Source organism: Heteronotia binoei, chromosome 6, assembly GCF_032191835.1.
Source record: "Heteronotia binoei isolate CCM8104 ecotype False Entrance Well chromosome 6, APGP_CSIRO_Hbin_v1, whole genome shotgun sequence".
NCBI lineage: Eukaryota > Metazoa > Chordata > Lepidosauria > Squamata > Gekkonidae > Heteronotia > Heteronotia binoei.
Genome location: NC_083228.1, coordinates 132,802,647 through 132,827,079, shown reverse-complemented (window position 1 = coordinate 132,827,079; position 24,433 = coordinate 132,802,647). Strand labels below are relative to the sequence as shown.

Below are 24,433 nucleotides of genomic sequence, written 5' to 3'. Positions count from 1 at the left end.
CAAGCTATCCCTCCCCAAGGGAGGAGCCTCAGCCAATTGAGAAAATAGAGGGTTTGCTCTGTAGCTCCTGTGCGATTGAGCAAGCCTGGCAAAGCAAGCTGCGATACAGAAGGAAGCAAGAGAGAGGGTGAAAGAAGCAGATGACAGCCAGTTGCTCGGGGGCCTGATAGGAGCCCTCCAGGGGCCTGATTCAGCCCCTGGACCCCTAACCTAAGTGATCTGTACCCTGACTTAAAAAGCCATATAACCAGCACCATCGTCAGCCACCAAATGATTTTACTCAGTTTAGCTTCTCTAGCTGAGCTACCCCCAAAAAAGCATTTGTGCAGGCTACGATACAGTTGTTGTTTGGGGGTGGGGGGGGCCCCACTCTGGAAAGCAGCACATTTCTAGCCCTCACTGTTCAGAGATAAATCTGAAATACAAATTTCAGCAATAAAAGACATGGTCAAATCGATCAACCAACTCCCATGCCTTCAAAAACTTTGAGCCAAGAAGCCTTTTCTAAATAGCACCACCTGGCAATATTTAGAACCAAGTTCTCTAGAGGTGAAGCTTCCTAAAAATACACACACATCACCTAAAAATAAAGGATTCCTCACAATGGCTGGGACTGACAATTCTGCTCCCTCCCCATGGTGTTCCCAGGGTGCAGCAATCTTGAGGGCATGATCTTAGGAGGTGGGCACAGCAGGCTACAAGCTGAAATGTTCCTTTCTGCGAGGCCTGCTCCATCCATGCAGAATAGTTTGCATCGCATATGCAGCTGTGAGCTAAAAGCTTATTCTTGCTAAAAATTTATCCCTGACAAATCAACCGTTATCCTTTAAATCGAGTTAACGGCTTGCGTGAGGTGACTCGTCTTTCACAGACGCATGGCCTCCGTTGCCTGAGCTAAGCAGACCAAGCGGCAAAGCGACGCTCAACTGACTTACAACTGGAAGAAAGTAGGGATCCAGTAGCACCTTTAAGATCTACTGGATTCCTACTTTGTTCTATTGCTTCAGATCAACACGGCTGCCCACCTGGATAAGAACATAAGAGAACATAAGAGAAACCATGTTGGATCAGGCCAGTGGCCCATCCAGTCCAACACTCTGCGTCACACAGTGGTCAAAGAAACCAGGCACCTTCAGGAGGTCCACCAGTGGGGCCAGGACACTAGAAGCCCTCCCACTGTGCCCCCACAAGCATCAAGAACACAGAGCATCACTGCCCCAGAGAGTTCCAACGATATGCTGTGGCTAATAGACACTGATGGACCTCTGCTCCAGATGTTTATCCAACTTATGTCTATCCATCTGCTCCATATGGATCCATCTTACAACTGGAAGGGCAGCGATATCCAGATCAGGGCAATCTGCACAGCTGTTAAATGGATCTAAAGGCCAGGATTCCATTGCATGCGGCTGCAGAGAAGCAGCTCAGGAAGGGCATTAAGGGAGAGTCAAAGATGCAGATGAATGTCTTAGGGGGAAGGGGCCCTGGTTCAGTGGAAGAGCTTCTGCTTTGAAGAAGAAAATACTGCATTTCTACCCTGCCCTTCACTACCTGAAGGAGGCTCAGAGCAGCTTACGATCTCCTTTCCCTTCCCTACGACAGACACCCAGTGAGCTAGGTGGGGCTGAGAGAGCTCTGACAGAAACTGCTCTCGAGAGGAACAGCTCTGCGAGAACTTGTGACTCACCCAAGGTCACAGCAGAAGTTGCACGGGGAGGAATGGGTTGAAATTAAATCAAAAGAGTTTCCGGCTCAACATTAGGAAGAACTTCCTGACGGTTCGAGCAGCTCCTCAGCGGAACAGGCTTCCTTGGGAGGTGGTGGGCTCTCCTTCCTTGGAGGTTTTGAAACAGAGGCTAGATGGCCATCTGACAGCAATGAGGATTCTGTGAATTTAGGGGGAGGTATCTGTGAGTTCCTGCATTGTGCAGGGGGTTGGAGTAGATGACCCTGGAGGTCCCTTCCAACTCTATGATTCTATGAATGGGGAATTTAACCCAGTTCTCCCAGATAAGTGCACTTAACCACTATACCATACTGGCTCTCTTTTGCATGCAGAAGGTTCAGTCCCCGGCATCTCTAAATAAAAGGATCAGGCAATAGGTGATGCGAAAACCTCAGCCCGAGACCCTGGAGAGCCACTGCCAGTCTGAGTAGAGAACAATGACCTCCATGGATCAATGGTATGATTCAGGGTAAAGAAGCTTCATGTGCTCATGAGTGTTCATGTGTTATGAATAGAACTGTTCAAGTTATTAGGGCTTGACAAATCCCAGGCACCTAGAACGTTTCATTGTGACACCCACTGTTTTTTGTTTGTGTTGGAGCTATAATTAGACAATATGCAGTTCTGGCTGGCTTGGCATCAGAGGGTGTGGCCTAATATGCAAATGAGTTCCTGCTGGGCTCGTCCTGCAAAAAAAAGCTGTGAGGCAATGGTGACATCAGAGGTTGTGGCCTAATATACAAATGAGTTCCTGCTGGGTTTTTGCCTACCAAAAAAGCCCTGGTCATACATAGAAAAAGAGATGAAGATATTGGATTTATATCCCGCCCTATACTCTGAATCTCGTAGTCTCAGAGCGGCTCACAATCTCCTTTACCTTCCCTCCCCCCCACAACAGACTCCCTGTGAAGTGGGCAGGGCTGAGAGTGCTCTCCCAGAAGCTGCCCTTTCAAGGACAACTCCTATGACTGACCCAAGGCTATTCCAGCAGGTGAAAATGGAGGAGTGAGGAATCAAACCCAGTTCTCCCAGATAAGAGTCCACGCACTTAACTCCTACACCAAACTGGCTCTGAAGGCTGAAATATGAGTCTGGCTCCTCAATTTTCGGTACTTGGGGAACAACATCGGGAGGGCTCCTGGAGTTCTGGCCCTGCCTGTGGACCTCCTGAGGGCACCTGGGTTTTGCCCCCTGTGTGACATGGAGTGTTGGACTAGATGGGCCATTGGCCTGATCTGACATGGCTTCTCTTACGTTGTTGTTTTTTTTTCTGGGCAGGCTTCAAGAACCAAAGAAGATTTTGTTGTTCTGGCTAAACCGAAACTGTTAGAAGACTTCCATACACAACCCTGGCACTCTGCTGTGATGACAACCGCCCAACAATTCGCTTCTTCCCAAATGGTAGTTTTAAGAGGAACATCTTAAATGACGATTCAGCCAATCTAAGGAAGGCTCATATTGAAGAGCACTCTAGTTCAGCTCCCTTCTACACTCTGCTATTCAATTTATACCACAAAGGCGTAAGTGGTAGATGAGATACAGAGAGGCTGAGTCATAATTTCCACTGTTCCCAGAAAACACTGCATGAAGCCAGCCAGCCAGGTCACTGCATCACAAAGGTAAATCGCTGAAACTGTGTGCGCGCTCTCTCTCTCTCTCGAGCAGCTCGCAGAGCCTCCATGCACTCTCACCTGGTCGTTTAGCCAATTCTGACCATCCAGCGTCGTCAGATCATCCATATCTAGCATGTGCTTATTGTAGAAGACCCGGAAACTGCAAGTGGAAGATTTGGGATGCCTCGTTTGATATTTCATGATTTCCTTTGTGATAAATGGCTTTCTGGAACAGAATTAAAGCGGCTAAGACAAGACAGATAATGCCCAGTTATCCCCCCAGTGCGCCCAAGATGCTTTTGCACGTTTAAGTATGCAGCTATTGAAACATCAGAATTAAATGAGCTACAGAAATACTCGTTTTTTCCTTCAGCTTAAAAAAATGCACGTATATATGGCTACCAACCTATGGGAGAAATCTTCGTTAAAGACTTCCTTTAATCTTCCCATGACATCCTTTTCACAAAGCGGAACTAAGCTGCCGTATTTCTTCATTACTTCATCTAGGAATCCTTTAAAAGACAGCAAAGTTTAAAAAAGATGTAGTTAACCCTTCCCGCTTCGAGGCAGCTGACATTCCAATGGATCGGTCCCCACAACCAGCCTCCCCATACCAGGAAATGAAAGAATAGCACAAAGTTAATGTGCAGGATCGATGGATGGCAGCCGATGCAGCGTAATGAGAAGACTGGGCTTGGGATATCATGCGCTGCAAGAGGTAACTCATGATGGGCTCTATTCTCCTTTTTTAAAAAAAAAATTGTATCACCCACCGCCATCTTTTCACAACAGGAAAAGATGGAAGCCGATAGAAGAGGAAGAAGAAGATATTGGATTTATATCCTGCCCTATACTCTGAATCTCAGAGTCTCAGAGCAGTCACAATCTCCTTTACCTCCCCCCCTCCACAAAAGCTGCCCTGAGCCTGCTTCGGCGGGGAGGACAGGGTATAAATCTAATAAATCAAATCAGACACCCTGTGAGGTAGGTAGGGCTGAGAGAGCTCTTACAGCAGCTGCCCTTTCAAGGACAACTCCTACAAAAGCTATGGCTGACCCATTCCAGCAGGTGCAAGTGGAAGAGTGGGGTATCAAACCCGGTTCTCTCAGATAAGAGTCCACACACTTAACCACTACACCAAGCTGGCTCTGCCAGAGGTATGGCTGACTCAAGGCCATTCCAGCAGGTGCGAGTGGAGGAGGGGGGAATCAAACCCGGTTCTCCCAGATAAGAGTCTGTGCACTTATCCACTACACCAAACAGGCACATGCGGGTTAGAGACCTAGTAAATGGAAGATGGTGACCTGAACGTATTTCTGAATTCAAAGCCAATGAGAAAGAGAACATGATTTCCAAGCCTACTGAAGCTCCTGCCTAGATATCCTAGCCCCAGCAAAACAAATGGAGGTCATACAGCTATTGTGCCTGATTGCACTCGTCCCGTGCAGTATTTCCAGGCAGACGCAGTAGATTCCAATCAGCACATCATTCATTGGCTTGAGAGGAGTTCACACACTTCTGACATCTGAATACAAACGGGAGGTTCTATTCACAAGGCGGATACAGAAAAGGGAATTCAAAGGATCGGAGCACAAGCTGATTGCAATCTAACTATATTCTTTACAGACTGGGTGGGAATTATGGGGGGAGGGGAGGGGAGAGAAGCATGCCGAATTAACGAATTGCAAGGACGAAGGTTTCATGCTCTAAACGCAGCAGCCCCGAGAGCCGATAGCTCATTCAGCTGAACGCTCAGAACGTTTTCCCAGATGGCAATGGAAAATGTGGGAGAAATTCTGTGTAACAAAAATGCCTAGTCACTCGGTTCTCACGTCTATTTGTTGGCTCTCTGATTCTCCGTAGGCTAATTTGCTGCTATTAACGGCTTTTGCCGACTGCTTTAATTCAGTCTCCGCTGTGCTTACTGCTCACTCGCTTGTGCCTCTTGACTCCTCCAACCAGCCCTTCCCGCCAACTAACCTTCTCCCTCTCTACCTACACGCAATGGTTGGTGAAGTCCATTTCGATGTATCTGAAGAAGTGTGCATGCATACAAAAAGCCTACACCCAGAATTAAACTTTGTTGGGCATAAAGGTGCCACTGGACTCTGTTCAAACCAGCATGGCTACCCATCTGAAAAAAGGTTACATCAGCGTTGTCAAACTCAGACCCCGGGCAGTTTCGGAGGATGAAATGCTATTGGATGTAAGTTGGTGAATAATAAGTCATATTCAACAGTTTCCCCCACAGCGTCACAGCATCTCAAAGGCTAGCTGGCTATCCTGGGTGTGAACTGGTTATGGCTAGAAAGCCTCCTACAAAACTTTTTAGTAGTACAATTTTCTAAAGGTAAACCACACCAAGGAATCTCTGTATCATGAGCGTCACGTACAAACAAGCCCCGAGTGCTGCAGCGCTGATTTTAATAAATTAATAAGGGACAAACCAAGGATCTAGGGGGACACACAGGTCCGGGAAGCTAAAATATCAATTCTCCTCTGTGAAACAGCAAAAGAATAATAAGAAGATATTGGATTTATATCCTGCCCTCCACTCCGAAGAGTCTCAGAGCGGCTCACAATCTCCTTTACCTTCCTCCCCCACAACAGACACCCTGTGAGGTAGATGAAGATATCGGATTTATATCCTGCCCTCCACTCCAAAGAGTCTCAGAGCGGCTCACAATCTCCTTTACCTTCCTCCCTCCCCCCACAACAGACACCCTGTGAGGTAGATGAAGATATTGGATTTATATCCCGCCCTCCACTCCGAAGAGTCTCAGAGCGGCTCACCATCTCCTTTACCTTCCTCCCCCACAACAGACACCCTGTGAGGTCGGTGGGGCTGGAGAGGGCTCTCACAGCAGCTGCCCTTTCAAGGACAACCTCTGCCAGAGCTATGGCTGACCCAAGGCCATGCTAGCAGGTGCAAGTGGAATCAAACCCGGTTTTCCCAGATAAGAGTCCACACACTTAACCACTACACCAAACTGGCTCTCCTAGCACATCCTTTACAGGCCAAAGTGGCTTAAATTCTTTCTTCCAGTGTTTTCTGATGTGGCAAACGTTTCTGGGTTTTTCGGAAACACAGAGATGCAGGAGGAACAAAATAAAGGGGGGGGGGGGGAAGCAGGAACGAAAGCTAAACGTGCTATATATTATGATTGTTGTACGAAACTGACTGCAAGAGGCTTTTATATTCTGCAGCAACTCTGTTAAGTATGAAAAACAGATCAGACACATACGTTTCTAAACAGCACATACATGCCTCTGGGAAATATGGGTAAATCAAGTTCACCCAAAATAGTTTTGCCTGCATGTTTCACTTCCACACTTTTACAGGCCCTCTATAAAGACAGTCATGACACAACTGGCTTTCTACACACTGGTATCACTGTTCCGACTCCAGCTCTGAAACCTGTACAATCGCAACACCACAACCAAACAACGTAACATTAGAAACCAACATTAGAAACATAACATTTACACCAGAGAATACGAAGGTTCTTCTGTCTGTCATGTTCAGACAAAACCATCCTGAAAAGGGACTTGGTCAAGATCAGTTTCCCATTTGCAGGGTCAGGACCCAGTACTGGACCACGGAAGCCTCACTAACGAGTCACAAGAAAAGTCAAAGCTAGACCCGCCCCCAGCAAAGCATGACCTCTGCTCTGCTTCCTTCCTTCATCTCTGTGTTGTGCAGAGAAAAGCTAGCCTTGAAGACTGACACAGGCTGCAAAGCCTGAGCTCTGTTTGGCTTCCTTCCTTTCCGTCTGTGTTGTGCAGATAGGAGCTGGGCTGCCTCTCCTACCTTCTCCCCCTCTCCCAGTGTTTGAGAGAAAAGCTGCTGTCCACTGGCACTTTAGATCCATGAAGTGTTCTTCAAGGTATGAGCTTTCATGTGCCTTGCAGTATGTTCTTTTGGGGAGATTTCCCAGGAGGCCTGGGTGGCAAAGAAGGGGTGTGTTTTTCAGCCAGGAGGGGCAGGGAGTGGGCATTCCAGTAGCTATTTTTTTTACCAAACAACCTCTAGGCAGAATTGTTGCTGGCTGGGGTAATCTGATGGTAAGGCTTTTTTCCCCTTTGTCTCCCCTTCTTTCTTTTTCTGTTTGCAAGGGATGCTCTGTCTGTATTCTTAGTGCTGGGAGGTGGAGGGCAGCAACAGTGGGAGGGCTTCCAGTGCCCTGGCCCCACTGGTGGACATTCTGGTGCTTTTTGGGCACCCCCAGTTGTAGCCAACTGGCAAAGTCAGCATTCTTCCATCTGAGGCGGGCAAGGCAGCTGGCCCCTCTCCTAGAGCGTCGCGACCTCGCAACAGTGATCCATGCAACGGTCACCTCAAGATTGGACTACTGTAATGCCCTCTACTTGGGGCTACCTCTGTGCCGGACCCGGAGGTTGCAGCTGGTGCAGAACGCAGCAGCCAGGCTGCTGTTGGGACTCCCGAGATGGGAGCATATACGGCCGGGGCTGCGCGGACTGCACTGGCTACCAATTACCTACCGGGTCCAGTACAAAGTGTTGGTTATTACCTTTAAAGCCCTATATGGCTGAGGACCAGCCTACCTGAGGGACCGTCTCTCCCCATATGAACCCCAGAGGGCACTGAGGTCAGTTGGAAAAAATAAAATGACTATCCCTGGGCCGAAAGAGATCAAGCTTCAGAATACCCGAGCACGGTCCTTTTCAATAGCGGCCCCCGCCCTATGGAATCAGCTTCCTGAGGAGGTGCGGGCCCTGCGGAACCTTGATCAGTTCCGCAGGGCCTGCAAGACTGCCCTCTTTAAACAAGCATACGTCGACTGCTGAATTGTTGTCAATTAAGGATCCACCAATTCTATGCCAACATTGAATTAATCACATCGGCAGAAATTAGCGTCAGAATGTCACCATTGCTGCCAGATTAAACTAAATTATGAATTTTTAAATACATTAACGGGTTTTTATGATGTTAAATTTATGTTTTATTGTTAAATTTATTTATATTTATTGTTGTATATGTATAAGATGTTGTTAGCCGCCCTGAGCCTGCCTAGGCGGGGAGGGTGGGATACAAATAAAATTTTACCTTACCTTACCTTTATATGAGATTTCTGTGTGAGTGAGTGAGAGTGAGAGGTGTGGGGCAGAAAGAGATTATTGGAGATTACTGCTGTATATCCCAACAGCACTAGAAGTGATGGTACTATGAACTTGGCACCATTTGACTGGTCCTGCTTTAAATAGCTTGGTTGTAGCTTGAGGAAGGGTTCCGGTAGTAGCAGCTGCAGGAAGGGCCTACTAAATGTGTGAGCATATTTTGAGGTACAGCAGCTACCAGGGCCCAGTGTGGGTGGTACACAGCACTGGCATTCCTGATGGCAATGGCAACAGCACTTCCAACTGCATACACTGGCCAGTGCTGTTGAGGAAAGGGTGTGTAGGTGGTGCAGGAAATTGAACATGGGCATTAGGAGTGCTTGCAAGCTGGAGAAGAACACACAAACAGATAGGTGCATGCAGGTGTGAGGGTGGAAAGAGAGGACCCTGGGAATGTATGAAAAAGTTGCAGACCACCCACTTTCCACCCCCATTTTGGCTCAGTGTGAGTTTCAGAGATATTTTTCTGAAAATGAAGTTACTTCAGAAGAAGAGGCAGGTTTGGGGGAATGCCCTGGAAATGACATCACAGGAAAAGGTGGAGTTTTGGTTTTGGTGGAGTTTTGGTTCAGTGTGCCCTGGAAGTGACATCACTTGGCCCTTGACCTGGAAGTGACACCACAGGAAATGACATAATTCCTGTCTCTCGGATCCATCCCCAAAGTCTCCTGACTCTACCCCCGAATTTTAGTGGGCAACGAAGGAGAAGTGTAAAAATAACCGGGCCACGGGAAAGAAAAGTTTGGGAAACCCTGGTCTAAAAGTCTGCATTCAGAAAGCAATTCCTAGATTCTAAGGAATGGATACACGTTTTTAAAAATGTCACAGCGGATCATGCACAAGGTTCACTAGCAAGCCATATCTACCTAGGAATGAAGGCTCGATTGGTGGAATATAGGCAAGCCACCTGAATGACCACCCCACCAACCGCTTATGCACACACGTTCATAAGAATCCTATAAAGGCAAGACATCAACCCTGATCTATTCAAGTCAACATGTATCAATTTCAGATAAAACTCTTTTTTTAAAAAATCAAACCTGTCAAGTAATAAAAATGGCCTCTTTCTTCTTTATGAAGAAGATGACTGCAGTTTTATACACTGCCCTTCTCCCTGAATCAGAGACTCAGAGCAGCTTACAATCTCCTCTATCTTCTCCCCTCCACAACAGACACCCTGTGAGGTGGGTGGGGCTGAGAGAGCTCTGACAGAAGCTGCCCTTTCAAGGACTACTCCTACGAAAGCTATGGCTGACCCAAGGCCATTCCAGCAGGTGCAGGTGGAGGAGTGGGGAATCAAACCCCGGTTCTCCCAGATAAGAGTCCGCACACTTAACCACTACACCAAACTGGCTCTCTTTTTATAATCCTATAAAAGCAAGATGTCAACACCAGAATCAACCCTGATCGATTCAAGTCAACATGTATCAATTTCAGATAGCTCTTTTTTAAAAAACAAAACAAAACAAATCAAGCCTGTAGAATGAAAAAATGGCCACTTCCTTCTTTTTATAATCCATGCTTCTTTTACTGCCAGCCTTTATTGCAGCTCAGAAGAACTAAGTTACACTTCATGAATTCTTGGTATGACTACCAGGAAACAGGAAAACGTTCCTGAAAGTGGCTATTTCCTCCGTCTCTCTAGACACATCCCCGCATCATGAACTCATCAGACGCGCCACTGATTGGAATGAGTCACGACGACTAACATTCTGCTGTGTCGCCGCAGGGCACCCTCCACAACATGCACCCCGCTGAGCTGAAGACAAACCAGCAAGCCCGTATATTATGACCAGCCAGGTAGGTGACCAAAACCAGAGGAATGAGCCTTTTGGTGAGCTGCCGCCGCCACCACCACATAAGGCTTGATGGGTGACAAGTTGAGGCTGCTCGGATGAATTAGCTCCCCAATCCTACTGCATCATACACGGCATCCCATCTTCGCTCCCTATGAAGTAGGCCCTATATGGTCGAGGGCCTGCCTATCTACGGGACCGCCTTTCTCCATATGTTCCCCAGAGGGCACTGCATTCAGGGATGCAAAATTTACTATCCATCCCCAGACCAAGGGAGGCCAGACTGTGTTCCACACGGGCTAGGGCCTTCTCAGTGGCAGCACCATAAATGTGAAATGCCCTCCCGGAGGCCGTAAGGGCCCTGCGGGATCTTTCTCAATTCCGCAGGGCCTGCAAAACTGAATTGTTTTGGCAGGCCTTTAATGCCTAAACTGGGAGAGGACTGCCACCCTACATTGCTGAGGAACTACGACCATCATAGGATCACAGCCAGAAGAGAGACGATCCTGCCTATACTGAGTTTGAACCGCACCTTTAAAATGTATTTTAAATTATTTTATCGTTTTAGATGACAATTATAAATGTTTTTCTGAATTTACTGTCAGCCACCCTGAGTCCGCTTGCGGAGAGGGCGGGATTAAAAAAAAAAATGAACAAATACAGTGGAGCAGAGCAACCAAAACAAGAGCAGTTGTGGGAAGGTCTTTAAGCAAAACCTGTAATAAGCATGGAATGAGTATATATACCACAAAGCCACACCGCCAATTGCTCGTCGTTGACGCAAGAAGCTCTCTGACTGCTTCTTTTGCTACTCTTTTGGGTCCCTGATTTTTGTCCTGTGCTTTCTCTGCGGGGTTCGTCGAGCGGGCTTTTACAATATGGGTGGTCTAACAACTCTGCACCAAAAACGTCCGCATTTACAGGCCCTTCTACTTCCATCTGGCTACAACTGTCCTCGCTCTGAACCGGCTCCACGGAAAGGGGCCCATTAGTAAAACCATCTCGCGTCCCCAAATCCGTCTTGCAGGGCTCCAGAACTATCTCATCAGTACCCATAACCGGATGAGAATCTCCATCGTCATGACCCGAAACAGAGATCTCTTTTTCCGACACGGAGATGAAAATGTCACCAGGGCAACCGTCTAGGGTGGGTGTGTCCCCCATCTCCTCCTTGTGCGCTGCCGCCTCCACCCCACCAGAGGCCGCTCTATGCGACTGAGGCATGCAGATCTCAGCAATGCCATTTTGGTCTCTGGAGGCAAGTTCCTTATAGTGGATCTCGCTGCGCTGCAACAATGCATCTCTTGCGAGGGACGTCTCCGGCTGACGTGTGCGGTTCTCCTCAACTACTGGTCCTGGCATGTGACTGTTCATCTCTGACCAGCTGGGCAGATTCCAGGGGGAGGGACTTTCTGATCTCCAAAAGGGAAATAAGGTACAGGAACCACTCGTGAAGTCCTTTTGGTGGAAGTCCTCTTGTCGGTCTCTGGTTACTTTATCCACCCAGCTGAGCTTGTTTTTACTCGACTTGCAAGCTTTTCCTCTCCAGAACTTACGACATTTTAGAATTCTAACCCGAAGCTTAATCACGGAAAGTTTCTTATACATCATAAATAGAGATCTGCTTTTTAAAGTAAACAGCTTAAATTTAGGCCTTCTCCTAGTAGTCGAGAGACCGCAAATCCTGTTCGGCTGAAGCCCTCGGCAACGGCGCTTTCTCCTCGAGTTCCTTAGAACTACGACTCCGTTGCTTTGGCCATGATTGCTCTCCCGAACACTGTGAGCAAAGCTCCCCTCCGTTACCGTTACAGATGCGCTGCTGACCTCAGGGCAGTATTCTTTGCCTGGACAGGTCTTTGAGTCTGTCTGTATATCACTGAGTTCACCGAGCAGTAGTTCTCTCTGGAAAGGTTTGCTGCCCAGACTCTCTGCCACTGTAAACAGTTCCCCAACTCTGCACCTAGGAAAAGTACTCCTGGGCCCCACTTCCAGGAAGGTACTGTTTTCAGCACAAGCACAGGTTTCTGCATTTAGGAAGACTTCAGGGACCCACTTCCTCACGACCACCTTTGTCCTGCATGGTTTCGTTTGTCGCCAGCTGCCCAACGTCCAAGCGCTGCGCTGCCACCTCCTTTTAAGCAGAGGAAGACGCTTCCTTTGGACGCAGTGTCGCCTCAGCCCCCAAAACCCCAAGGTCCATTTTCGGCAACAGGTCAGCAACCGACTTCTCCGCTGTAAGTTTCTTCTAGGCTCTCTCATTTTTCTGCTGCATTGTGATCCTCAGGTGCAGCTGCAACAGAAAGAAAAAAAAGAGAGAGATGCATTACAATTCAGACGACATGGGAATTTAAAGTCCAGCCAACCCTCTAGGAGAAGAAGAAGAATTGCAGACTTACACCCCACCCTTCTCTCTGAATCAGAGCCTCAGAGCGGCTTACAATCTCCTATATCTTCTCCCCCCACAACAGACACCCTGTGAGGTGGGTGGGGCTGCGAGGGCTCTCACAGCAGCTGTCTTCTAGCTATGGCAGGTGTGTGAAATCACAGATCCTGATGTGCAAAAAGTTTCCAAAAGGAGATGCAGCCAGATGTCAGGCATCCACAGTTTCTTTCTTGACCCTTATAAGTGCCCTGCGTGAACAGGCCAGAACAAACATCACTCCCTCCCTGTAAGTGCTACGCAAGAAGTTGAATTCCTCACTCTCTGGTATGAGATAGTCCCAAGGGCTCCTAGCATGGCTGGGACGCAAGTGGAATTAATATGTGGAATTTACCGCTGCAGGAATTGGTGGCAGCTGGAAATACAAACAGCTTCAAGAGGGGACTGGATAAACATAGGTAGCAGAGACTCATGAGTGTCTGTTAGACACAAGGTATACCTGGGGCAGAGATGCTCTGCAATGATTGGTGCTTGAGGGGATGGAGTAGGAGGGCTTCTGGAGCTGGTGCTCGAGGGGCTAGAGTGGGAGGGCCCTGCTGGTAGATCTCCTGATGACACCTGGGTTTTGGCCACCATGTGCCACAGAGTGTTGGACTGGATGGGCCACTGGCCTGACCCAAAATGGCTTCTTTTATGTTCTTAAGGGGGAGATTCAGGCTTAGCCTCTTGGTCTCTAATGAGCTGTCTTGCTGCTCCAGCCCTCGTTGCTTTTCCATGCACATGTCAGCATTGCTACTGGACTATGGGACTATGGTGGTAGAAAGCACTGATAAGCTGCAGCCAACTTTTATGGTAACCCTGAAGGATTTTCAAGGCAAGAGACGTTCATAAGAACATAAGAGAAGCCATGTTGGATCAGACCAATGGCCCCTCCAGTCCAACACTCTGTGTCACAGAAGAACATAAGAGAAGCCCTGTTGGATCAGGCCAATGGCCCCTCCAGTCCAACACTCTGTGTCACAGAAGAACATAAGAGAAGCCCTGTTGGATCAGGCCAATGGCCCCTCCAGTCCAACACTCTGTGTCACAGAAGAACATAAGAGAAGCCCTGTTGGATCAGGCCAATGGCCCCTCCAGTCCAACACTCTGTGTCACAGAAGAACATAAGAGAAGCCCTGTTGGATCAGGCCAATGGCCCCTCCAGTCCAACACTCTGTGTCACATAAGAACATGCCCTGTTGGATCAGGCCAATGGCCCATCCAGTCCAACATTCTGTGTCACATAAGAACATAAGAGAAGCCCTGTTGGATCAGGCCAAAAAAAACAGGTGCTATCAGGAGGTCCATCAGTGGGACGTTCAGAGGGGGTTGGCCACTGCCTGCCTCTCTGTGACAACCTTGTCACTCCCTCAGCAGTCTCCCATCCAAAGACTAACCAGGACCCACCCTACTTAGCTTCCAAGATCTGATGAGATCAGGGTAACCTGGGCCATCCAGGTCAGGGCACTATGGTGTACTACATATCCCCACGGTATCAAAAGAAAAGGAGAGTCCATAGGGCACAGATCGAGAAGACAGGGATTCTGGGAAATGAGCTACCTTTCCTCAAAGAAAGGCAGACAACTTGAAACGCAAGCCAGTTCTTCTTGCATCAACTCACAGGCAGCCTGAACGCAAGCGACCGTTTCCACCAACGGCCCTACCTGCACCAAAGGAACAGCAGCTAGGCCTCTTCTAAAGCTACCAAGAACACGATGTACTCGGAACACACTATGCCAGTGCTTGAGCCATTTATTAAAATCCTGCTTTCGTGTCACTTCACAGCAAGATCGAAAGCACTGCGCTGGAGCCCACTCGCAGCCTGGTCTATAAAACAAAGCCTACGTGGGTGACATATAAGGAAGCGGTAAATGGAAGGATAAAGGGAACGTGACTGAAATTCGTATTCAAAGAGAGAAACAGTTAAATTCAAGCGAACAAGTCAGGCATACAGATTTTAGCGTCTAATTATTGGTGCGATGCCTAGACCAGGGGTACTTTTAGAATCATAGAACAACAGAGTTTGAAGGGATCTCCAGGGTCATCTAGTCCAACCTCCTGCACAATGCAGAAAACTCACAAACACCTCCCCCTAAATTCACAGGATCTGCATCGCTGTCAGATGGCCATCCAGCCTCTGTTTCAAAACCTCCAAGGAAGGAGAGCCCCCCACCTCCCGAGGAAGCCTGTTCCGCTGAGGATCCGCTCGAACCGTCAGGAAGTTCTTCCTAATGTTGAGCTGGAAACTCTTCTGATTTAATTTCAACCCGCTGGTTCTCGTCCAACCTTCTGGGGCGCAGAAAACAATTCCACGCCATCCTCTATACGACATCCCTTCAAGTTTCTCCCACAGAAGCACGGCCAGGTGTTGTGCAGCTTTCTAGTTTCGAGAACAGCTAGATTTGAGTCCAGTAGCAACTTAAAGAGACCAGCAAGAGTTTCAGGGTATAATCTTTTGCAAGTCAAAATTCCCTCTGTCAGACTTTCAAAAGCTCATCCCCTGAAACTCTAAGCTGCTACTGAACATATAATGAACATATGAAGCTGCCTTATACTGGATCAGATCCTCGGTCCGTCAAAGTCAGTATTGTCTACTCAGACTGGCAGCGGCTCTCCAGGGTCTCAAGCTGAGGTTTTTCATACCTATTTGCCTCAACCCTTTTTTGGGGATGCCAGGGATTGAACCTGGGACCTTCTGCTTCCCAAGCAGATGCTCTACCACTGAGCCACCGTCCCTCCCCAAACTGGACTAGCTACTCTACTGCATACCAACATGGAGACCCTCTGAAACTGGCTTCAAGGTGGTGACCCGGTCCCTGCAAAGGACAGTAACCATTTTTTTTTTTAAGTCCCATGGTTCTTCTGCAAGCAGGAGATCAGAGGCATGCTTCCCAATGTGTCTTATGAAAACTATCCTGTTTAATTAGCCAAGATGTAAATACTGTCAACCCACAAAACCAGACCATGAAAACCTCCAAAGATGGAAAAACAAATAGGAATCATTTGTCTGGTGTCCTAACTGGGGCCTTTTTTTTGTAGAAAGAATTCCTTTGCATATTAGGCCACACCTCGCTTATGTAGCCAATTTCTGGAGCTTACAGTAGGTCCTGTACTAAGAGCCCTGTAAGCTCTTGGAGGATTGGCTGCATCAGGGAGGTGTGGCCTAATATGCAAAGGAGTTCCTGCTACAAAAAAGAGCCCTGATCCTAATGACCAACAAAATTTTATTCCAGCATAAACTTCAAGGACTAGCATCACGTACCATAAATACAAATTATTTCCAAGGAAGAAGATTATACCAGAGGGAAGGGAACACAGGGCAGAGTGGTGGTAGAGGGGTGTTACAAAGTCACCCTATGCAGAGTTAGACCACTGGTCCATCTAGCTTCAAATGGGGGAGGGACGGTGGCTCAGTGGTAGAGCATCTGCTTGGGAAGCAGAAGGTCCCAGGTTCAATCCCTGGCATCTCCAAAAAAGGATCCAGGCAAATAGGTGTGAAAAACCTCAGCTTGAGACCCTGGAGAGCCGCTGCCAGTCTGAGAAGACAGTACTGACTTTGATGGACCGAGGATCTGATTCAGTATAAGGCAGCTTCATATGTTCATATTGTCTTTTCTACCAGAAAAGACCATATGTGCAAGACACCGAAAAGCAACTGCTAAGCTCTGTTCACACTGCACGTTTTAGCCCCTCTAAGTTTTGCTAAATTCACTGAGTTACCCTGAAGGGCGGTGGAAAGCAATGTCAATTTGCAGCCAACGCGCAGCACCCCCATGAGGTTTTCAAAGCAAGAGACAGACAGAAACGGTTTGCTGCTGCCTGCCTCTGCACGGGAATCCTGAACTTCCTTGATGGTCTCTCTCACCCACATAGTAACCAAGGGCAATGCTGCTTAGCTTCCAAGATCCAGGTCAGGGCCATATTCCAATAAGTGACAGCAAAATCCATGTGATGTTCTCTCTACGAAGGCCAACCAAATGTGACAACGCAGGCAGCAAGCTGTTCTCCGGAAATATTCATCAGACTAGATGTTTATACAAAGGGGGGGGCTCACCATGACCTTGAGGCTCATCTTTGGGAAAGGCATGCAAACTTACAGAAGTGCTGGACTACATACTACCAGGACTTTTTTGTACAAAAAGCCCAGCAGGGACTCATTTGCATATTAGGCCACACCCCTGACATCACCACTGCTCCACACGGGGCTTTCTGTACAAAAAGTCTGGAAGGAAGTCATTTGCATATTTGGCCACACCCCCTTATGACACCATTGTTTCGCACAGGACTTTTTAGTAAAAAAGGCCCAGCAGGAACTCATTTGTATATCAGGTCACACAGCCCTGACACCAAGACAGCCGGAACTGTGTTCCTGCTCAAAAAAAGGCCCTGCATAGCACAGTTGGTATTTAGTACCCCAGGCCCTGTAAGAAGAAGGTGGCGAGAAAAACAGTCCCTTTCATCCTAAAAATGAAAGCCACTGGCCTGTGCTCAGTCCTTCCCATGTCCACAAAACTCTTTGTTCTAACTACCAAAAAAATTTTAACAGCACTCCACCACTGAGCTATAGCTCCTCTTTCATGAATACTGTGCAAAGAAAATGCTCAGAAGGGAAGAACACACCAAAGCTTGATTTATTTGATTTATTTAGAACATTAGCTGCCTTTCTACCTTACAGGATTCCAGGTGGCTTACAATGTCAATAAAACAGAACAAAGCTTAAGTCTAGTGACACCTTTAAGGCCAACAACGTTTTATTCTGGGCATAAGCTTTGGTGTGCATGCACATTTCTGCAAAAATACATAAAAGACCACACTTTAAAACTTCAGTGAGGTTTTTATTATTATTATTATTTACCGGCAGTCCTAAGTTAGTCAAATGCAGTCCTAAATAAAATCGTCTTTAGCTGCGGGGGAAGTGACATCGATGGAAAGTCGTGAACAAATTAATTTGATAAACAAGGCCTGGAAAATCCCCCTGCAAACTCCCTGAGTTCCTCATATGGCAGCTGGCCAATCACCTTGAGTCCCCCATTCTTGGACCACCTTTTCAAAGGCCTGGCACTGACTCTCAGAATGTCAAACTTAGGGTCCATCTTCAGGAAACAAATGCAGCATCGGAAGTTACAGCAGGCAGTCAGCAGTGCCGTTTTCATACCTATTAATTCTTTCACTGCCGCTCAGAGACCCACTGCCACTCTGGCTATCCTGCTTTGGGCTGCTGGTCTTTTGTCGACACAACTCAAGGCTAGCAGCTGGCCTACTGGAACCATGGCAACACGTGTAACACAAGCGCCGGGAGGAAAAAACTAAAGCTGCTTCTGTTACAACTACAGACACGATCCTCTTGCGGGGGGAACTACCTTTGTGGGGCACAATGACTGCTATTGTCTTTTGTTTCCCTGTCGGTAAACGGGTGGAAAGCAGCGTATGGACATCATCACGTCCCTGCCCGGAGAGCTTAGCAAAACAAGCCAGAAAAATAAAGCAAAAGGAGAAAAGAGGAACAAACAAGCACACAGGCTGTAAGATACACATGAGGCTTTTGCTTACTTCCGTTATCCCCTGCCTATGCTCTTCGCTGGGAACCCAAAATGGCTGACCATTGTTCTCCTCTCCTCCATTTTGTCCTCACAATCACTCCGAGAGTCACTTTACACTGGCTGTGTGACTGGCCCGAGGTCATCCAGCGAGTTCCCACAGCAGATTGGGGGTTCGAACCTGGGTCTCCCCAGATCCTAGTTTTGCACTCTAACCACAGCACCCATAGTTGGCTATCAGAAGTCAGGACTTAAAAGGAGTCTTGATTGACAGAAAAAGGCTGCTTTTGAGCCTTTGGGGCAAGATTCAGTGCAGACACAGGTTTGCAGAACTCCTAGGTTCCGTAGCGCTCACAGCTCTTAGGAAATAAGAGCACTGCTAGCTAGAGCGCGCCAGGGAATCAGACGGGGCTTCTCCTCCACACTTACAGCACATGCTGCCGGGGACAAGAAGTATCTAAAGCCAAGAAGGCCAAGCAGCGGTGATGCCACCCATTCAGAGTACACAGGAAGGGTCGATTCACCTGGAACCGCTCAGGTAGCATCACATTCAGAATTATCTTACCTGCGTGGCCCAGGCAACCAAGAGCCTTCTCACAAATTCCTGTGCTCTTAAAGGTCACTGCTGAATACAGCCTTCCAAAGGGGCCATGCGGAACAACAAAACGCACAGTTCACAATACAGAGCGCAAAAAAGGCCGGAAAAGATTCTGTTTGTGGCGGCAACCTGATTAAAACAATCTGAACAAGAGGGAAGAAGGAGAAGACTAGCTCTTCCTTAGACCCTGGTTAGGAGCAGGGGTGGAATTCTAGCAGGAGCTCCTTTGCATATTAGGCCACACTCCCCTGATGTAGCCAATCCTCCAAGAGCTTACAAGGCTCTTTTTTGTAAGCTCTTGGAGGATTGGCTACATCTGAGGGGGGGGCTAATATGCAAAAGAGCTCCTGCTAGAATTTCACCCCTGGTTAGGAGACAAGCCAGAAATCAGATGACGCAGATTTTGCTAATTGCCACAAATATTTTTTTTTTGGGGGGGGGGGGGTCAACACTGTTGAATAACATTTTACAGCCTGGGACAAGAGCTGATTTTAGGGAGCAAATTGTCTGAACCACAAAAGCATTGCTGCTAAGCATCCCTGGTCTTTCAGCAGCTCCGAGAAAGCGCTTCTGTGCAACACCAAACTACACAAGCAGTGCTTTTGTACAAAGCGAATTTTACAGAAGCGTGGTAACTTCAAAAGAAAAACTCCAGGGCTACTGTTCAATTATAGCAGCATAAACTAGAAAAAAAAACATTTATGTTCAATTAATATGAGGGAAGAAACCACACTAGCCCGGCCTGTTTTACAACTCCTCTATTCTTATAGCCGATTTTTGCGTTCCTGGAGAAACCAGAAAGATCTCACTCCCACCACATGCAAATTTTGTGCGCGTTCTGAGACTGCCAGCTCACGACTTCAGAGTCCTGAACTACCAAGTACACTAAAAGCATAAAGATCAGGAATTGCCTCCTTTAAACAACACTTAAATTTTTTCTCTCCAAACTTTTCTGCTTTGATCCTCCTAAATCAGGAGTGGGCAACATAAAGCTCACAGACCACAAAGGTTATTTTATGCAACACTCAGATTGTGGCAACAGAATTCAAGGCTGCCGCATGCACTCCCTGAGATCTGTCCAGATGGAGTACGGTACTCCAAATCTAAGATCTAGGTTCTCAAAAGAAAAGGGCATGCTAGTTCTGAGACAACCAACGCTGAATACCCATTTCAGAATGCTCAACGTATACCGTGCACTACATCAAAGCACAAACAGAAAGGGAAGTTCAACTCATTTGCCTGTTTTCATTATCCAAAGAACACAGAGCAGGGCAAGGTGAAACCTTCGTGTGTGCAAAATGCCTGCATATTCCATATGTCGAAGCCTTCCCACGGTTGAGAAGCCCAAACACCCTTTTTTTACAAGGAGCTAAGCATCAGACGCTCCTTTGCGGGAGGCAAATCCATCCATTTTGCTGATGCTTTTTTTTTTTTTTTGCCAAGTTAAGGGGGTTTGTGTTTAAACAGCAGACATTTTGTGTGTGCCGGCCTGCGCGTTCTGCAAGCTAAGACATTTCATTCCAATACCAACATTTGCTAGCTGACCGCATCGCTGGCAAGCAACAGAAGCTGCACAAGCAAACTCCGAAAGGAGAAGTGGGCAACTTACTCAGCACCAGGAGACTGGAAAAGTGTGGCCAGAAGACTGAAAAATAATCTGAGCATTTCGACTACGCAGAGCAATATAATGATGCAAATAGGAAACGTTTTAAAAATCTACTCGCAAAAGATCTTTCTGAAGAGATGACTGACACTAACCCCATATAATAGGCTGAACACTGACCACGTAAAGACGCCCAACTCCTAGCCCAAATTTATTTATTTACAAAATTTATACCCCACATTTCTGCCCTCATAAGGGCCACCAACGCAGCTAACATTTAAAAAAGCACATCTTAAAACAAAAAAAACACATCACTAAAACATCTAAAACCAGACCTAAAATAAACAGGTGGTATGAATTATGTGCCATCAAGCCACTTCTGACTTGTGTTGACCCTGTGAATTAATGACCTCTAAACAGGGCTATTTTTGTAGGGAAAAGTCCAGCAGGAACCAATTTGCATATCAGGCCACACCCCCTAACATCACAATTGTTTCACACAGGGGTTTTTTGCTGGAAAAGTCTAGTAGGAACTCATCTGCATATCAGGCCACACCCCCTCATGCCAAGCCAGCTGGAGCTGCGTTCCTGCTCAAAAACAGCCCTACCTCTAAAACAGGGGTGGGGAACATCCATCCCGAGGGTCATTTACGGCCCTCAAGATCACTTAGTCTGGCCCTCAGGAATTGCCAGCCTGAATCATCCTCCCTTGGCAGAGCACTGTTTTTTAAGTTGATAATTTTGTATGGCCCATGAATGATGTTATAAATATCCAAATGGCCCTTGGCAGAAAGAAGGTTCCCCACCCCTGCTCTAAAACATCCTGTCCTTGGTAGCCCTGCTCAAATCTTGCAAACTGCAGGCCGAAGCTTCCTTGATTGAGTCAGTCCATCTCATTTGGGCCTCCCGCTTTTCCTGCTGCCTTCAAATTTTCCTGGCTTCACTGCCTTTTCCAGTAAGTCTTGTCTTCTCATCAAGTGACCAAAGTATGATAGCCTCTGTTTAGTTAAATACACACAAACCATAAACACAATTAAAACATAGGTCAGGAAAAAAGGATCACTTTGGAGGGGCCTCCCCCCCCCCTACAATGGTTAGCTCTTATACACTACAGCCCAATTCTCGTCTTACTTGAGTTACTTGTGAAGACAGTGGGACTTATTCTGAACAGACTCACCCTAGCTGAGTAACCAGTAACCTGTTTCAAAGAACTAATGAAAAGGGATAAGACGCTGAGATTTACAGCAAGCTTGGCTTGTGCAAGCTTTTGGACCCAAGCTTGACATGTCAGCTGGTTTGTGAAAAGGAAGGGAAGAGGCACCAGAGCAGGAGTGGCCAAACTTAGAATAAATGCCAGATGTTTGAGAGCTGCAAGACATGAACAAATATTACACACACATCTTTATTAAAACTCTCAATACTTTCTTTGCACAGAAGGATAAATCACATATGTACATACTTTACAACACAATCACGCTAGAAGGAAACTTAAAAAAAAAAAAGCTGGGAGTAACAGCCCCCATAAGACCAGCACAGGGAAAGATTAGGGAATTGTTTTTTGGCACCAGTGGGAGAAGGAAACACAAGCATACCATATAAATAACTGACCATCATTTGCATCATTATGCATCTCTCTTTGCCTTGACACCAAGGTTAGTAAATACAGCTCCTACAAGAGCTATGAAACTAAGGGGGAACCCTGCATCACTCTCTTTAATTCTGCCCCTCCTTCCAGTGGCTCCCTTGACTCTTGTGCTCTCTTTCCCCATTCTAGGCCTCTGGGCGACCTCTGCGGTGGAGAAGAGGAGCTTGCAAGCCTGCCTATTTTCCCCTCCTTCCCCACTTCACACACAGTGGAAGCACTCAGAGACTGACTGAGGTCCCAATGCTAAGCACACTTGCTTGAGAATAGGAAAAGGAAAGGAAAGATCCCCTGTGCAAGCACCAGTCATTTCCGACTCTGGGGTGACGTTGCTTTCATAACGTTTTCACGGCAGACTTTTTACGGGGTGGTTTGCCATTGCCTTCCCCAGTCATCTACACTTTCCCCCCAGCAAGCTGGGGACTCATTTTACCGACCTCGGAAGGATGGAAGGCTAAGTCAACCTGGAGCTGGCAACCTGTAAACCCAGCTTCCACCAGGGATTGAACTCAGGTCGTGAGCAGAGCTTAGGACTGCCGTACTGCAGCTTTAACACTCTGCGTCCGGATTAAATTCCTCCTCAACCTTTGGGAGTTGCACAACATTTGTGAAAGAGTCGCAGCTGGACCACCCTTGCACTACAGCATTTGAAGCATCTGTTGCATGCAGCTCATCCCTACTCTGAAGAGTTTTAACAAAACACCTAGAGGAACAACATGTTTGTTTCCTGTTCCCACTGTTCACTACCAAGATATTTCCTGCCCATCTAAGAGATCTCATTTTGCAGAATTACGTAGTACACTGTAGCAACTGCCGGCGTGACCTCAGCTAAAAAATATAAGAACTCTAATAATCCCTAACAGCAGAAGTTGATTTATGCACATTGCGCAAGCTTTTGAGTGATTGCAGATTGTTCACCCAAACTTTTACAGTGGGAGGTTTCAGTCATTCAAGAAAGCTCCACAGAAACAATCATCTGTGTCCTTCAGATCTGGTCTCACCCTCCCATCGCTATAGGGCTTTCTCTTTTGCCATGCACTTCAAGATAACTACAGACAGAATTTCTTGCAAAGTCAGTTTGGTGTAGTGGTTGAGTGTGCGGACCCTTATCTGGGAGAACCGGGCTTGATTCCCCCCTCCTCCGCTTGCACCTGTTACAATGGCCTTGGGGTTAGCCATAGCTATCGCAGGAGTTGTCCTTGAAAGGGGCAGCTCTTGTGGGAGCTCTCTCAGCCCCACCCACCTCACAGGGTGTCTGTTGTGGGGGAAGGAGATAAAGGAGATTGTAAGCCACTCTGAGCCTCTGATTCAGAGAGAAGGGCGGGGTACAAATCTGCAGTCTTCTTCTTCTGCAAAGTTCTAATTTACTTTTAAAAATCTAGTTCATCAAATCTAAAATAAGACCGATTTACGATACTGCCCCAAGTCGGAAAAATTCAACATGTAACTACTTGCCAAGCCTCAGACAACCATCCCAGACTGAGCAATAGCTTGTTATCACCTTTGTCTTCTCCCCATGCTAAGCAGCACACGTGGAGCTTGGTGCTGTTCTCTTGAGCACACTCTTGAACTTGCAAGAGAGTCTAAGTTCCCATGCCTACAAAGATCAGAAACTGGATTGAAGCTTTGAAAATTCTAAGGGCCAAGAGCCTTGCTTCTTGATAGGAGAACCCAATGATTCTGTTTTAGCTTTGAACTTTTGAGTCTGTGTAAGAAATTATTGAAATCAGGTTCCATTTTAACAGCCTGATTAACTGAAGAAGGCCAGTAATGAAATGTCTTGAAATCTAGAGGAGACGTCTTATGAAGGCCGCAAGGATTTCCTGGCCCCTCCATTTGAAAGAATTTCACAATAAGTTATGGACCGCATTACGAACTTTGTTTACTGGAGGAAGGATTTCTGAAAATCCCTCTATTGGAAAGTGTTGGAATGAATTGTTGTTTGTTAATAATTTGTAATTTTTTTCTGGAGGGAAGAAATTGGAAATGGATGTTGATATTTGTACACACTGATTTAAAGATAAATCACATATAAGGATTGAAGTATAATTGTTTTTCAGTGGTATTCCATCTGCTTTGGCTTTACACTGAAGCCCCTTCTCCTGTGGTATCCTGATAGGAAATAGCAGAGCCAATCAGGACGGACTAGGCAGGAAAGAATTTCCAACAAACAACTAGGAACAAAGGAAAATACCAAGCAAAGTCAGTTTCTGCTAGCCACACAGTTACAGCTCAGTCTTAGAACTCTGCAGGGCTTCTTTTGTAGCAGGAACTCATTTCCATATTAAGCCACACACCCCTGATGTAGCCAATCTTCCAAGAGCTTACAGGGCTCTTAGTACAGGGACTACTGCAGGGTC

At 47.0% G+C, this 24,433-nt stretch overlaps 1 protein-coding gene across 1 annotated transcript in view; it reads right to left on the bottom strand.

Annotated features, from left to right (window-relative positions):
• The window catches only part of SENP5 (SUMO specific peptidase 5), a 75,122-nt gene that overhangs the window by 40,758 nt on the left and 9,931 nt on the right, over positions 1-24,433 (bottom strand). Inside the window, exons 2-4 of the mRNA XM_060242593.1 lie at positions 11,021-12,564; positions 3,746-3,851; positions 3,418-3,565 (exon numbers count right to left, since the gene is read on the bottom strand). Coding sequence (XP_060098576.1) covers positions 3,418-3,565; positions 3,746-3,851; positions 11,021-12,533 — 1,767 coding nt within the window. The 5' untranslated portion in view covers positions 12,534-12,564. The remainder of the gene's footprint in view (positions 1-3,417; positions 3,566-3,745; positions 3,852-11,020; positions 12,565-24,433) is intronic.